Raw genomic sequence first — 12,799 nt, forward strand, 5'->3', positions numbered from 1 at the left:
GTCATTAAACAATATCACAACTCCTAATATGGCTACACATACAAAGGGTGTAAGTACGCCATTATGAAATGATGTCTTAGTGATACAATAATAAATCAATATGGTTGATGCTAATGGACAAAACGTTTTTGACCTAAAGCTTGGTTTGGTTCGCCACCAACCAATGAACATCTTCACTTCAAAGAAAGTGATAGATTTTTGAATGCATCTTTTGAGCATGGTCAAAATAAGACAGTCTTCCCGCCGTTAGGGGGAGGAAAGACTACTGTCATTTGAATAACGGCGTGAATTTGTGTGGATTATATCCACCAGGTCTAAAGTTTTAAGCTCCCAAAAAGGGAAGATCATACAAGCCCTATAGTGCTCGACATGAGATTATACGTAAAAAGATCCACATTCTACATAATTCATCTATGAGAGATGATTGTCCTGGAAGTGACAACGTATGCCCCAGAAGTGGCATGTGTACCCAATATCAATAAGCTCATTACAGCTAATGCATGCATATAAGAATGTGTGGGATCTATGATTAATGATCATCGATGATAATTTACATATGGTAGCTACCAAAAATCATTAAGGGCTGTATTGATGCTATACCACGTTTCATTATGAATGTCGACAAAGTATATTATTGGCCAAAATTGGAAAGAGGCAATTCCAATGAAATTGAATATTTGAAACATAATGAAATACTTGGACCTTTAACCCTACAAGTTACCAAAGGGTATTTGTCAAAAGTGAAGATAAATCACTATGACACAATGTCTATTTATAGAGATATGAGATTATGAATACCTTCCTTTATACGAATGACAATTTTCTATAAATACAGTGTTACATATAGCTGTTATATTGACGAGAGATTTATGGCATGTTGTCATCGTATATTATGAAGATCTTAAAGACACATTGCTAAAAGCAAAATCTCAAAAGCAAAGTGTCATAATAAGCGTATTGCTTATCAAATTCTCAAGGGATTCAAATACATGAATGAATCAAGTTTATGAAAGGTTGAAATAACTTGAAGCTCACTCATGGAATCAAAGAGTCTAAAGCTAGCTCATATGTACTCATTTCGTTCTAGTCAATGAGATCTAAATTGCCTTAATGAGTACTATGAAGAGACTACTATCGAATTCGAATTATGAATATAATGTTGCAACATATTCTAACTTTCGCAAAGTTATGAATTACTTAGAGTTCTTGAAGAGCTTATATGAGACATATCAATACACAAAGATATTGATGTGTATGGCTAGGTATGCCATGATGATTTTTCAATGTTTTAAAGTACCATACAAAGTTAAATGTGTCAATTTCTTTATATTGTTTAGTTATTACTTTGTGTATGATTTTGAGCATATGAGATTGTTTTCTAACCTTATCATATGAGGTAAGGCTTATTAAAAATTGTCTAGCTTTGTTAGTATTGCTTTAACTTTGCAGGTATGAAATTTTGTGATGAGCCCCTATATGCAAAGCATACATGGTCTCACTTCAGTGATAGACACATCAAACTACTATACATGGTACATGTAGCTTATCGCATACATGAATGAGGCTTGCAACAATCAAGGGGAGATTCTCATCAGGGGAGCATCCAGAAGCATGCTACCTAGGACATATGCGCGTTGTGCTCTTTTTGTCCTTCGACCAGGGTTATTTTTGTTCCACTGGGTTTTTGTTACCTGGCAAGGTTTTTAACGAGGCAACAATAAGCGCGTCCAATACCATCATTCATTGGTGGACATCCAAGGGGGAGTGTTGTAAATATTATTATCTATGTGGATGTCCATGTAAATACTCATTAGTTATGTACTTTGATGTAAACCCTAGCTAGCTCTATATAAAGGAGGCTAATGAGACTGAATGATAACACTTCTACTTTCTCCCAATTATTCTCTCTCTATCTTCTCTCTACTTTATAACAAATCCCATGTTTTTATGAGTTTTTTATACAATTCGTAAAGAGGATATTGTGAGTTCGATTCATGAAAGACTAGTCGTTATAATTCTTTTTTGAATCCAAGGAGGTCAGATATATTAATGTTCAGCAAGCAGTACCAGAAACGACACACCCATAAGGGCCGACAGAAAGAGCCGTCCTGTAGGACATACAAAGGACCTATACTAACATAGAACCTACGCACTCCCGGGTACACCTACCTTTTAAGGACTAATAAGCACCTTTATTCGTACAAAATCTAGTAGCTCAGAAGCAAGGAAATATAAAAGTAACAACCGAGCTAACTAGATTCTGCGACCTATGAAAATTTAAACATTGCTAGTTGGGGATGAAGCTCCAACATCCCCACAAATGCCACCATCAGCCGGCAGCTGCTCCATCTCAGAGGTACTGCTCATATTTTTTTCCTCCAGAACTTGACCAGAGCGATCACTTTCCCGAAGCTTCCACTTCTTAGACTGCCTACCCTGGAACTCAATCCCCAGAACCTTTGCACACTTCGGTTTGTTCTTACTTCCCTTTGGTCTACCCAACTTCTTCTTCCTTGGTGAAACAATCAGCTGACCATGCTTGTGTTGCAGGACAAGCTGCATCCCATCGTCAACTTGGAGTAAAGGTTCAGTGCAAGACAGACCTCTCTTCCCCAAACGCCCCAGTCCCTGCATAGCTTTACGCTTAGTTCCGGAAACAGGATAGCTCTGATGTGAAGCAACCACCACTTCTGTACCTTGCCCCTTCTCCATGCACAGGGGCTCGATTACATCCCCCGAGGATGTCTTCCCCACGTTACCCAAAGGAATATGGCCAGCCCGCTTAGTCCAAGTTGCCAAAAACTCAGCGAGGTCCAACTCCCCGAACAGCGACGGAAAAAGCTGAATGTTACTCACCAGCGAGGATTGATGTGGTGGTTCAGTGCCCACTAACACCGGCCCCTCTACCACTGGTTCCGCCACACTCACCATCTCCCTCTGAACCTGCATCTCTTCTCCATCAGTCCGAGGCCCACGTTCCCCTCCAGTCAATGATAACCCAGCCATAGCCGCGGCTTGGATCTGAGCCATGATCTCATCTCTCTCCTTAGTCAACCTGGCATCACAGCCTGTCTCACCATGGAGAAAGAAACCACAGCTCTGACAGAACCCTCTGACCTTTTCAAAGTTGAACGACAGTTTAGGCGCCACCGTCACGGAAAACTCGAAAAGCATCCAAACCCTAAGTCGCCGCCGGACATCAAAAACCAACCGGATCCTTTGCTCTGATTCCTTCCGATATAGGGCATTCTGATCGAAGCGTATCACAAGCCCCAGAGCAGATCCCACCAAGGTCAGCGCCGCCTTATTGCGGAGACCCACCGGAAGGCCCTTAACGGCGACCCATGCTTCCACCAGATTCAGGGGAACCTCGTGCACCGGACCGACACCGTCATAACCTCCTAGGACCACCATCGTATTTCTATAAAACCAAGGTCCTCCATGCAGGATCTTGTTTCGTTCAGCCTCACGTTCAAATTGAAACACAAAGCGCACTCGCACTTCATGAATCGTCAGTCCAGATTTGATACGCCATATCGCAGCTATAGTCCCGATGAAACCCGGAAACTTGCTCTTCGGGCCAAGCAGACGCCCCACCAGATACCACCGGTCAGCCTGCAAAGCCGCAAGCCCCGCCGAACCCAAAGAAACTCGCGCCGTGTCCGCCAGAGGAAGATCACTCTCCACCGGTTGAGCCATGCCGCCGAATACCCTTGGAGTTTTACTCGTAAAATATCGAGGAAACCCTAGCAGACGGCTAGGTCAGAGAAAAAAGTTGACAAGTATATTGTAAATTTAAATATTTGATGGTTTGAACACATAGTCGTTATAATTCTTAGTTGTTAATGTAATAAAAAAAATGAAAAAAAAAACTCCATAATTTGGGGATATATACCACGTCCATATTCAGATTCAGGACTGGTAATTTTTACCATTATCTAAATAATAAAAAAGAGATCCGGTTTTTGACTTTTACCATTATTCTAATATAAAACACACATCCGTAAATAATTATCTCACCTATCTTAACCAGTTCATATTAAAGCAACTCCAACAGTTTCCTGTAATTTTTGTATTACAAGGAAGCAAAAGTCAAAGATTTAAGTAATTTTTCTTCTCCAACTCCAACAGATTTTCTATTTTACAGCAATCTCAAAAATCTCCATAATTATTCCTTAAAATTTTAGAGATAGTTGTAAATTAAAATTTATGGAATTTTGTTTTCTCTTTCCTCACTCTGTCTAAAATGGAGATAATTATATGGAATCTGTTAGAGCAAAAGAGACTAATTTTTTCTTAAAATAGAGAAAAATCAAAATATGAGGAAGCTGTTAGAGTTGCTGTTAGCCTTTTGTGATAATTCCAATCGAAGAAGAAGAAATTTGATACTTTAAATTTATATCAATCTTTTATTCAACACCGAGTAGTAGTTTCATCAATAAAAAAACTACGGGAATTTACAATCTCAAATAACACAAGACAGAGACGATAGATACTTTTAACTCGTTCTCGCCTTTGATGTGAGGGTAAGTGCTCAACTACTGAAGCTAGCTAATAGCTATAAACCTCCACAAGAATAAAGCGATCGATGTTTATTCACTCATAAATATTTAGCATGACAAATTTAGCAAACGCGCCTGCAAATTGTGACTCCATCACCCAATGGAACTTGGGACATTTCGACACGAGGATCAGCAGAAATCAATTTGTTAAACTCGATTGCACATTGCCTCCATTCCCTTTTGGCCTCTGGAACATCTTCTTCACGCAGAGCAACTGACCCTCCCCAAAGTGTGTTATCATAGATAACCATCCCACCAATCTTAACCAGCTTCATTAGCCTCTTGTGGTAGTTCCAGTAGTTATTCTTGTCCGCATCAACAAAAGCAAAGTCGAAACTCCCTTCCTTCTCTGGCTGCAGGCCACAACATGAAGCACAAGAACCAATTTCAAGCGCTTGAAATTTTGATAAGAACAAAATGAATTCAATGTATTATATGTCTACATTTTCCAAGAGTTTGTCAAGAATAGGCAGAGCTGGGGACTCAATGAAGTCAATTTTGTGCTCTACACCGGCTTTTTTGATGATTGGTAAGCCTATTTCATATGCTTTCCGGTTTATGTCTATGGCTGTAATCTGCATTGATGCATGACAAAAAGTTATATATCAGTTGTAATATTCCCTAACCAGATTGGGAGTATGGCAACAATTATATTCCGGTATAAATATTTCTAACCTTGCCATAATCAGGAATCGTGAGAGCAGTGAGGAGAAGAGAGTATCCGGTAAAAACTCCGATTTCAATTGCATTTTTGGGATTCACTAGTTTCAAGAGCATAGCCATTAACTGACCTGCATCAGGTGCAGTACCCATGAAAGCCCTGAACAAATAACAATACAATCCTAATTAGACCATAACTTAATTTTACTGCACCATCAGTTTGGTAAAGCAGTCAGAAATGTGGATACTTACATAGGGTGATTTGCAGTAGCAATCCTCAGTTCCTTGAGAGCATTTGGTTCTCTTGGGTAGACACCAGTCTTCAGTATATACTATGCCACATCATGAGAAGTCCAATTTAATACTTAAATTCAATGTATTTGAAATCCAATCTAGCAGACCATATGTGGACTTTACCTCATGTAACTCCTCACTCTGCAACAGAGTTGGATTCTTGGTACTCACTTGATTTCTAGTGTTTTCCATTGTTTTTCAGTGCACAAGAATTCTGAATAATGGTAAAAACACTTGGAAAAAAAAAAAACAATGGAACGCGAGTTAGAACTTAGAAGCAAGCATGGGAATTAACAACAAACAAAGAAACCCACAAAAGCACATGGAAATAGAGAGATGTACCCAGAATGTTGTCTGATTTGAAACTCTGGGATTGAATTTCTCAATATATACTAAAGGAACCTGTGAAATAGATAGTGCAGCTTCACCATCTTAATTTTCCTATTGTTTGGATCACAAGCTTTTCATTTTAACCTTTATTATTACTATTACTTGGTTAGTTAGGTAAAGTGGTTGAGCTTTCATCTATTTTAGACAGATTCACAAACCCAACGTACCTAGCAAGACTAGCTCATCGGATCAACAATGAAGTAGAATAATGAATCATGTAAGCCAAAGAAAAGATCAGATCAAACCCTATACCTCACTTAAAGAAGGATCGAATCACATAAGTAAGTGAAGTGCAAGATCTAAGATCATACATTATTTTTAAATGCTCAGCCAAAGAAAAAACACATATTATTTAAGATCGAACATTAATATATATATAGTTGAGTAAATATATATTGTTTCTCATTCTTAGCAAATGCGCCTACAAATTGTCATCCCATCACCCAATGAAACTTGAGATATTTCAACACGAGGGCCTGCAGAAACCAATTTGTTAAACTCAATTGCACATATATAGCCTCCATTCCCTTTTGGTCTCAGGAACATCTTCTTCAGGTAAAGCAACTGTCCCTCCCCAAAGTGTGTTATCATAGATAATTATTCCACCAATCTTGATCAGTTTAATTAGCCTTTTGTGGTAATTCCAATTGTTGTTCATGTCAGCATCAACAAAAGCAAAGTCAAAACTCCCTTCCTGCGCTGGCCGCACCAAAACATGGACCACGAGAACCAATGTCAAACAGTACGTACTTCAAATTTAGAAAAAAAGGAAAAAGAAGTAAATTTAGTATCTCTATCTATACCTACATTTTCTAAGAGTTTGTCGAGAATAGGGAGAGCTGAGGACTCGATAAAGCCAATTTTGTGTTCCATACTGGCTTCCTTGATGATTGGCAAGCCTATTTCGTATGTTTTTCGGATGATGCCTATGGCTGTAGTCTACATTGATGCATTATGTATCACTTGCAATGTTTTGCATTATATATCACTTGTAACCAGATTGAGATCGAGTATGGCAACATAACATGTTGGACTTATGTACTAACCTTGCCATCATCAGGAATCCTAAGGGCAGTGAGGAGAAGCGAGTAGCCAGTAAAAACTCTGATTTCAATCGTCCAATTTGCATTCACAAGTTTCAAGAGCATGCCCATTAACTGACCTGCATCAGGTGCAGTACCGATCGATAGGCCTGCACAAGAAAATGCTAATTAATTAGACCATAGTGTAGTAGTTTTACATATAGTACATGTTGTAGGAGAATTGTAATTGTGTTTATCATTGATAATAGGACCCCTTTAAATAGGGAGTTACAAGGTATACAAAAGAATACAATTGAATACCTAGAACACTTTCCTATTACAACTCTAAACCCTAGTTTGTAGAGGCACACATTATGTCGACATCCTTCAACACTCCCCCTTGTGCCGCTCAAACTTGGCGATGACGCTTTGATTGTTGCCTCGTTAAAAACCTTGCCAGGTAACAAAAACTCTGTGGGACAAAAATAACCCTGGTCGAAGGACAAAAAGAGCACAACACGTCCTTCACTCTTCGAGATCTAACATGTAGACATCATACCTCCCCCTGATGTCCATATCTCCCCCTGATTGCTACAATCATGGGAGTTCGGATAACTTTCTCAATCCGATGCTCTTCACATGTTTCTCGAAGGTGGATTTTGGTAACGACTTAGTAAATAAGTCCGCTACATTATCCTCTGATCGGATTTGGTTCACTTCAATATTTAGAAGTGCTTGTTGTCATTTTGATGGAGGGGAGGAGGAGCACGGATGGCATTTTGCCTTGTGGGGTCCAATCCCACACTTCCGTTATCTATTTTCTCTGTAGGGATAGAACAAGCCCATATCAATCGTACCTCTCAAGTATCGAAGGATTGTCTTTATGCCAATCCAATGGTGTTGCGTTGGCGCGGGGCTATATCTAGCCAACAAGTTCATAATAATTGAGGTATCCGGTCTTGTATTGTGCTAAGTACAATAATGCGCCTATTGTACATAAGTAAGCACTTCTGCTATTAACACGTCTTCGTCATCATCCCTGGGACGAAAAGGATCCCTTTTAGGGCCAAGACTACGGACGACCATGGGAGTGCATCTTTGACTTTATCAAAATGTCTAAGCATCTATTGACACGGTATACAAAACCGTGTTCTCCCAAGGTCCTTCCTCTCACACTCGGATTTCAGGTGTTCAGCGGTTTTCCTTAACTCACAAGGGTTCCAATTATGTTTATCAACATAAACCGCGACAATTACAAATCCGAAACTTGTCATAGAAACGCGTGGGCATAGTTCATCATATCTCTTCCCAATCAAGTAGTCACTTTAGTGAGTGTTTCAACCTCGTTGCAAACGTGCTCCGTGGTCTAGAGCCACTTGACTTGGGTAAATGAAGTTCACAAGAACCTTCATTATATTCCGTATCTAGATCCCCATAAAGATACGTAGTGACCACATTCGTAAGTTGCATGTTCAGTAATTTGGAAACTACCAAACTGATAAGGTAGTGGAGTGCAATGACATCCATTACGAGAGAATATGTCTTCTTGTAGTTGATTCCAGGGCGTTGTGAGAAACCTTGCGCCATAAGGCGAGATTACCATCTCTTTTTCTCATCATGCTATCTAACGAAGACCTATTAATGTTAATAGGTTTTATGTTAGGAGGTGTTGTCATCTCAGACCCGAAATCATTCCTCTTCGTTAGTTAATCCAATTCAACCTGGATCGCATCTTTCCATTTAGGCCAATTTTCTCTACGTTGGCATTCTTCAACGGAGTAAGGTTTGATGTCATTGGTCTCAATAATTCCACGTCCTCATGTACACTAGTGTAGTTCGTAGAGATCTCTATATTCTCAAGAATTGGTTCTAACATTGAGGCGTCCCCCAACGATGTCTCTTGGACATAACCACAATCCAAAATATTCTCATGAGACGGATTTTGAGTATCAATGATCAATGGATCAAGTTGTGACAAACTCGCTCTCTTCTTAGGGCGAGAATCCATCGAACCTATGGGTCTCCTACTCTCTCTAGCGGAACCCATGGCCCATGACGCCATTATGCCACCTTTGTGGCGTCACCATACCACCATCCATGGTAGTGGTGTAGTACCCATCTTCTCTAGGTGGCACCATGTCCTCTTGTGGGGACATCAATCCTTGCAGGCATGTTTGCAGCAGGTATATGTGATCTCGTCACTTTTAGGGGATCAAGATGAGACATAGTGGGGACAGACCACGACAATTCATGTCGTTCCTGTTGAACATTGACGTTCTAATCTCCCCCTAACGACGGGAAGACTGTCTCATCAAAGTGACAATTCGCAAATCCAGCGAAATAGAGATCGCCTGTCAAGGGTTCTACATAGCTGACTTATAGTTGGAGACTCATGTCCAACAAATATATATATGCATTCGTTGCAATGACTCATGTTGATGCGCTGTGGCGGCGCAATTGGCACATGAACCGCACACTCAAATATGCATAAATACGAGATATTAGACTCGAACCTAGTCACTAGCTGTAACGCAAATAAAAGTTGAGTGGCTGCTATGAGTCGTAGACGAATTAGCATAGCTGCATGCGATATTGCATAACCCAAGCGGAAATATTGGTGCGCATTACCAATGTCCGGGCTACCATCGTAGTCGTTTAATTGTGGCTTTTCAGCGAGACCAATTGGGTGTGTACATGGGAATATGATACTTGATATCAATACCCAATGATATGCAATAGTCATCGAAAATTGTCGATGTAAACTCTCTAGCATTATCAAGTCAAATTGACTGAATGGGATGATCTGGGTAGTGAGCCCGTAGCCATATGTTATGTGCTAGGAGTGTAGTATAAGCAGCATTACGAGTGGATAATGGCACAACACGTGACCAGCGTGTTTGCGTATCAACCAACACCATAAAACATCTATACGGTCCGCAAGTTGGTTGATCAAATCCATAGAATTCCCTTAGATTCTTTGTAAGAATAGAATTATTTCCTCAATCTCCTTTGCATAGGATGGTCTCAATCCTAAATAACAGGCTTTACAGAACGAAACATGGGCTTTATAATCAACCAATGAAGGTTTTGGTTAAGCCACAATGGACTTGAGAAGTAGGGAGAGGAGTTGAATAAGGGTTTATGGCGTCAATGCCATGTATTTGCCGCAGGGGGTAGGCGGCGCCGACCATGTGTGGCCGGTCTTTGCACAATCGTGGCGCCATGTGGCGCATGTGCAGCTCCTCGAACCAATTCTTGGTTCTTACTTTTCTTCGTTCTGAAAATGGATGTCCGTGTAAAGTCTTTAATACACGGATCATCATGTCAAAGCCTATATGTGTCAGAATCCCATAAGTCGTCTCTCATGACATGGTTGGATTCAATAACTCGAATAATGGTTGCATACAACCCACTAGAGCGACACATAAGTTTCTCTAATACTCGTTTATGTCCATAGTCATTAGAGGTGATGCAAAGGAACTCTGTCCATTCTCATAATGTGTTTCCACATGAAAACCATTGGCTCTTATATAATAAAGTTCGAATTAAGGTATGTCCAAGACATTAAGTAAAAGAATTGACACTTTATTAATAGCCAATGATTACATCAAAGTTTCCAAAATCTAATCCAAAATAAAATCAAACTAAGACACATTGTAGTCACTCTATCCGTTTGGTAACTCCAATCAAATATGACCAGGAAAGTAGAGAGAGATGTTGGTGGAGCGAGGCTCTCTTAAGTACCAATAATCTCAATGACTTTCCTAGACATCACATTTTATTGGGTCCGCCACATAAGAAAGAGTTAATACAATTGTCATTTATTGACTAAGGCAAATTGCCATTACAAAAGTTCTTGGAAAAATAAAAGGACTATTCTAAAAATCTGCGGCATTTTGTCTTCATCGCCAGATTTAAAGTCTTCTTGAACTCGATGTCTTGATCACTGTGAGGCAGCTACCTTCTTAGGTACATTGCAAACTCAGGCCCATTGATCAGACGTTCCATATCAGAAATAGATACCATGAAGAGGATTCTCCCTTGATTGAGGCGCATTGGCGCAATGTGCATGGTCCCTAGGACCTGAGGCGTTGGAAGATTATGACCATGGCCAACGTTGGCTCTATGGTTTCCAACCCTTAGTCCCTCAAAGTCACGGCTCCTATGGTGGCGTGATTGTCGCCTTTGGCGACTACCTTCATGAGCATTAATTCGATCATATGGATCATGACGTCTATGGCGACTTTCTCTAGCCATGGGACGATGCTCTGGATAGCTATCTCGAAGCCTATCAATTTCTCTTCTCACAAGCTCGTTGTCTTGCCTTTCAGCAATTTCCATAGCTTCAATAAGCTTTTGAAAGCTTGTGATCCGTCTTGCATTTATATGAGTCCGAAATAAGTCACAGGACCTCATAGCATAGACAGGGAAGGTATTGAGGGTTTTCTCAATCAATTGTTCTTCTGTGATCGTCTTGCCACAGAAGTGCATCATTGCTCTGATGCGGAGGGCTTCCGAATAAAATTGTATGACTGTATCAAAGTCAGAGAAGCGAAGATCATTCCATTCTGCTTCTAAATTCGGAAGGATGGAGTCACGAACATTGCCATAACGTTCACGAAGCGCTTGCCAAAGCTTTATGGCGCTATCCTCATTCATGAACTCAAACTGGAGGTCACTATCCATGTGACGTTTCATGAAGGCAAGTGCCCTGGAAATATCTTTCTCAGTTTGAGGATCTGGAGCTGTTTCTATATGACAAAGCTCTTGGATTGTATGCAATAAGTCAGGGGCAATAAGGTGGAGTTCAACATCCCGAGCCCACAATAGGTATCTTTTGCCTGCATAATCCAATGGAACAAAATCGAGTATGTTTGAGTTTGACATCCTGAAAAAGGGGTGAAACAAGAACGAATTAGTTTCAGAGCTAAACTTCCACGAAAACTAACAATAATAAGATTTCCGAGCTAAGCTACCAAGAAATCGATTTCCAAGAATCTCTTTTGGATTAGACCAAACAATGATGTTTTTAATATGGTCACAATTTGATGCTTTATGGACGCTCTTAGTTCGTTTAATTATGAACACTCTTAGTTCATACGAACACTCTTAGTTCGTTAAGCGCGAATCCCCACAATTCCGCTTTGTTAAATACTCAAAATCATTTGGCGTCAAAATCATTTGGCGTCATATATTCCAATATTCCAGGGAGTGCTGGGCTGCGGGCTGGTGTGCAGCGCGGGCTGCAGGGAGGTGGCTGGAGGCTGCAGGATGCGCGGGGGCTGCAGGAAGCGTGCAGGGCAGTGGGCTGCAGGAAGCATGCAGGGCAGTGGGCTGCAGCAAGCGTGCGGCAGGAGGGCTGCAGGCTGCAGGGGGCAGTGCGGGCAGCAGGGGCTGCAGTGGGCTGCTGGCTGAGCTAGGGTTTAGGGAGGAGAGGACTTGCGGCAGATTTTGTGAGAGATAGTTTTAGTTTTTTTTTTCTTTTTTTTTTCTTTTGGGCTAGGGTTAGAACTCGTGCTGATAACGTGTTGTAGGAGAATTGTAATTGTGTTTATCATTGATAATAGGAGCCCTTTAAATAGGGAGTTACAAGGTATACAAAAGAATACAATTGAATACCTAGAACACTTTTCTATTACAATTCTAAACCCTAGTTTGTAGAGGCACACATTATGTCGACATCCTTCAACAGTACAAACATTTTTGAATAATTAAGTACTTACCTTAGGTGATTTGCGGTAGCAATTTCTATTTCCTTGAGGGCATTTGATGAATTGATTCTCTTGGGAACACACCGGTCTTCAGTATAAATTGTACCACATCAGTGACAATTCTAATTTAGTTGTTGTTATTATTATTATAATTATTCTT

The 12,799-nt window shown here is 40.4% G+C and overlaps 2 protein-coding genes across 2 annotated transcripts; both read right to left on the reverse strand.

Annotated features, from left to right (window-relative positions):
- Positions 1-4,620: 4,620 nt before the first annotated feature.
- Positions 4,621-5,708, reverse strand: LOC133727244 (probable caffeoyl-CoA O-methyltransferase At4g26220). The gene is made up of 5 exons (XM_062154851.1): positions 5,640-5,708; positions 5,475-5,554; positions 5,238-5,382; positions 5,006-5,137; positions 4,621-4,915 (listed from the first exon to the last, which is right to left on the reverse strand). Exons 1-5 carry the CDS (start codon positions 5,706-5,708, stop codon positions 4,625-4,627), a joined length of 717 nt encoding a protein of 238 aa, XP_062010835.1. The 3' UTR covers positions 4,621-4,624.
- Positions 5,709-6,405: 697 nt separating this feature from the next.
- On the reverse strand, positions 6,406-7,060 carry LOC133712663 (probable caffeoyl-CoA O-methyltransferase At4g26220). Its single transcript, XM_062138776.1, has 3 exons — positions 6,953-7,060; positions 6,710-6,845; positions 6,406-6,605 (listed from the first exon to the last, which is right to left on the reverse strand). The coding sequence occupies exons 1-3, from the start codon at positions 7,058-7,060 to the stop codon at positions 6,406-6,408; spliced, it is 444 nt and encodes a 147-aa protein (XP_061994760.1).
- Positions 7,061-12,799: the final 5,739 nt, after the last annotated feature.

The sequence above is a fragment of the Rosa rugosa genome, chromosome 1, assembly GCF_958449725.1.
Source record: "Rosa rugosa chromosome 1, drRosRugo1.1, whole genome shotgun sequence".
Classification (NCBI taxonomy): domain Eukaryota; kingdom Viridiplantae; phylum Streptophyta; class Magnoliopsida; order Rosales; family Rosaceae; genus Rosa; species Rosa rugosa.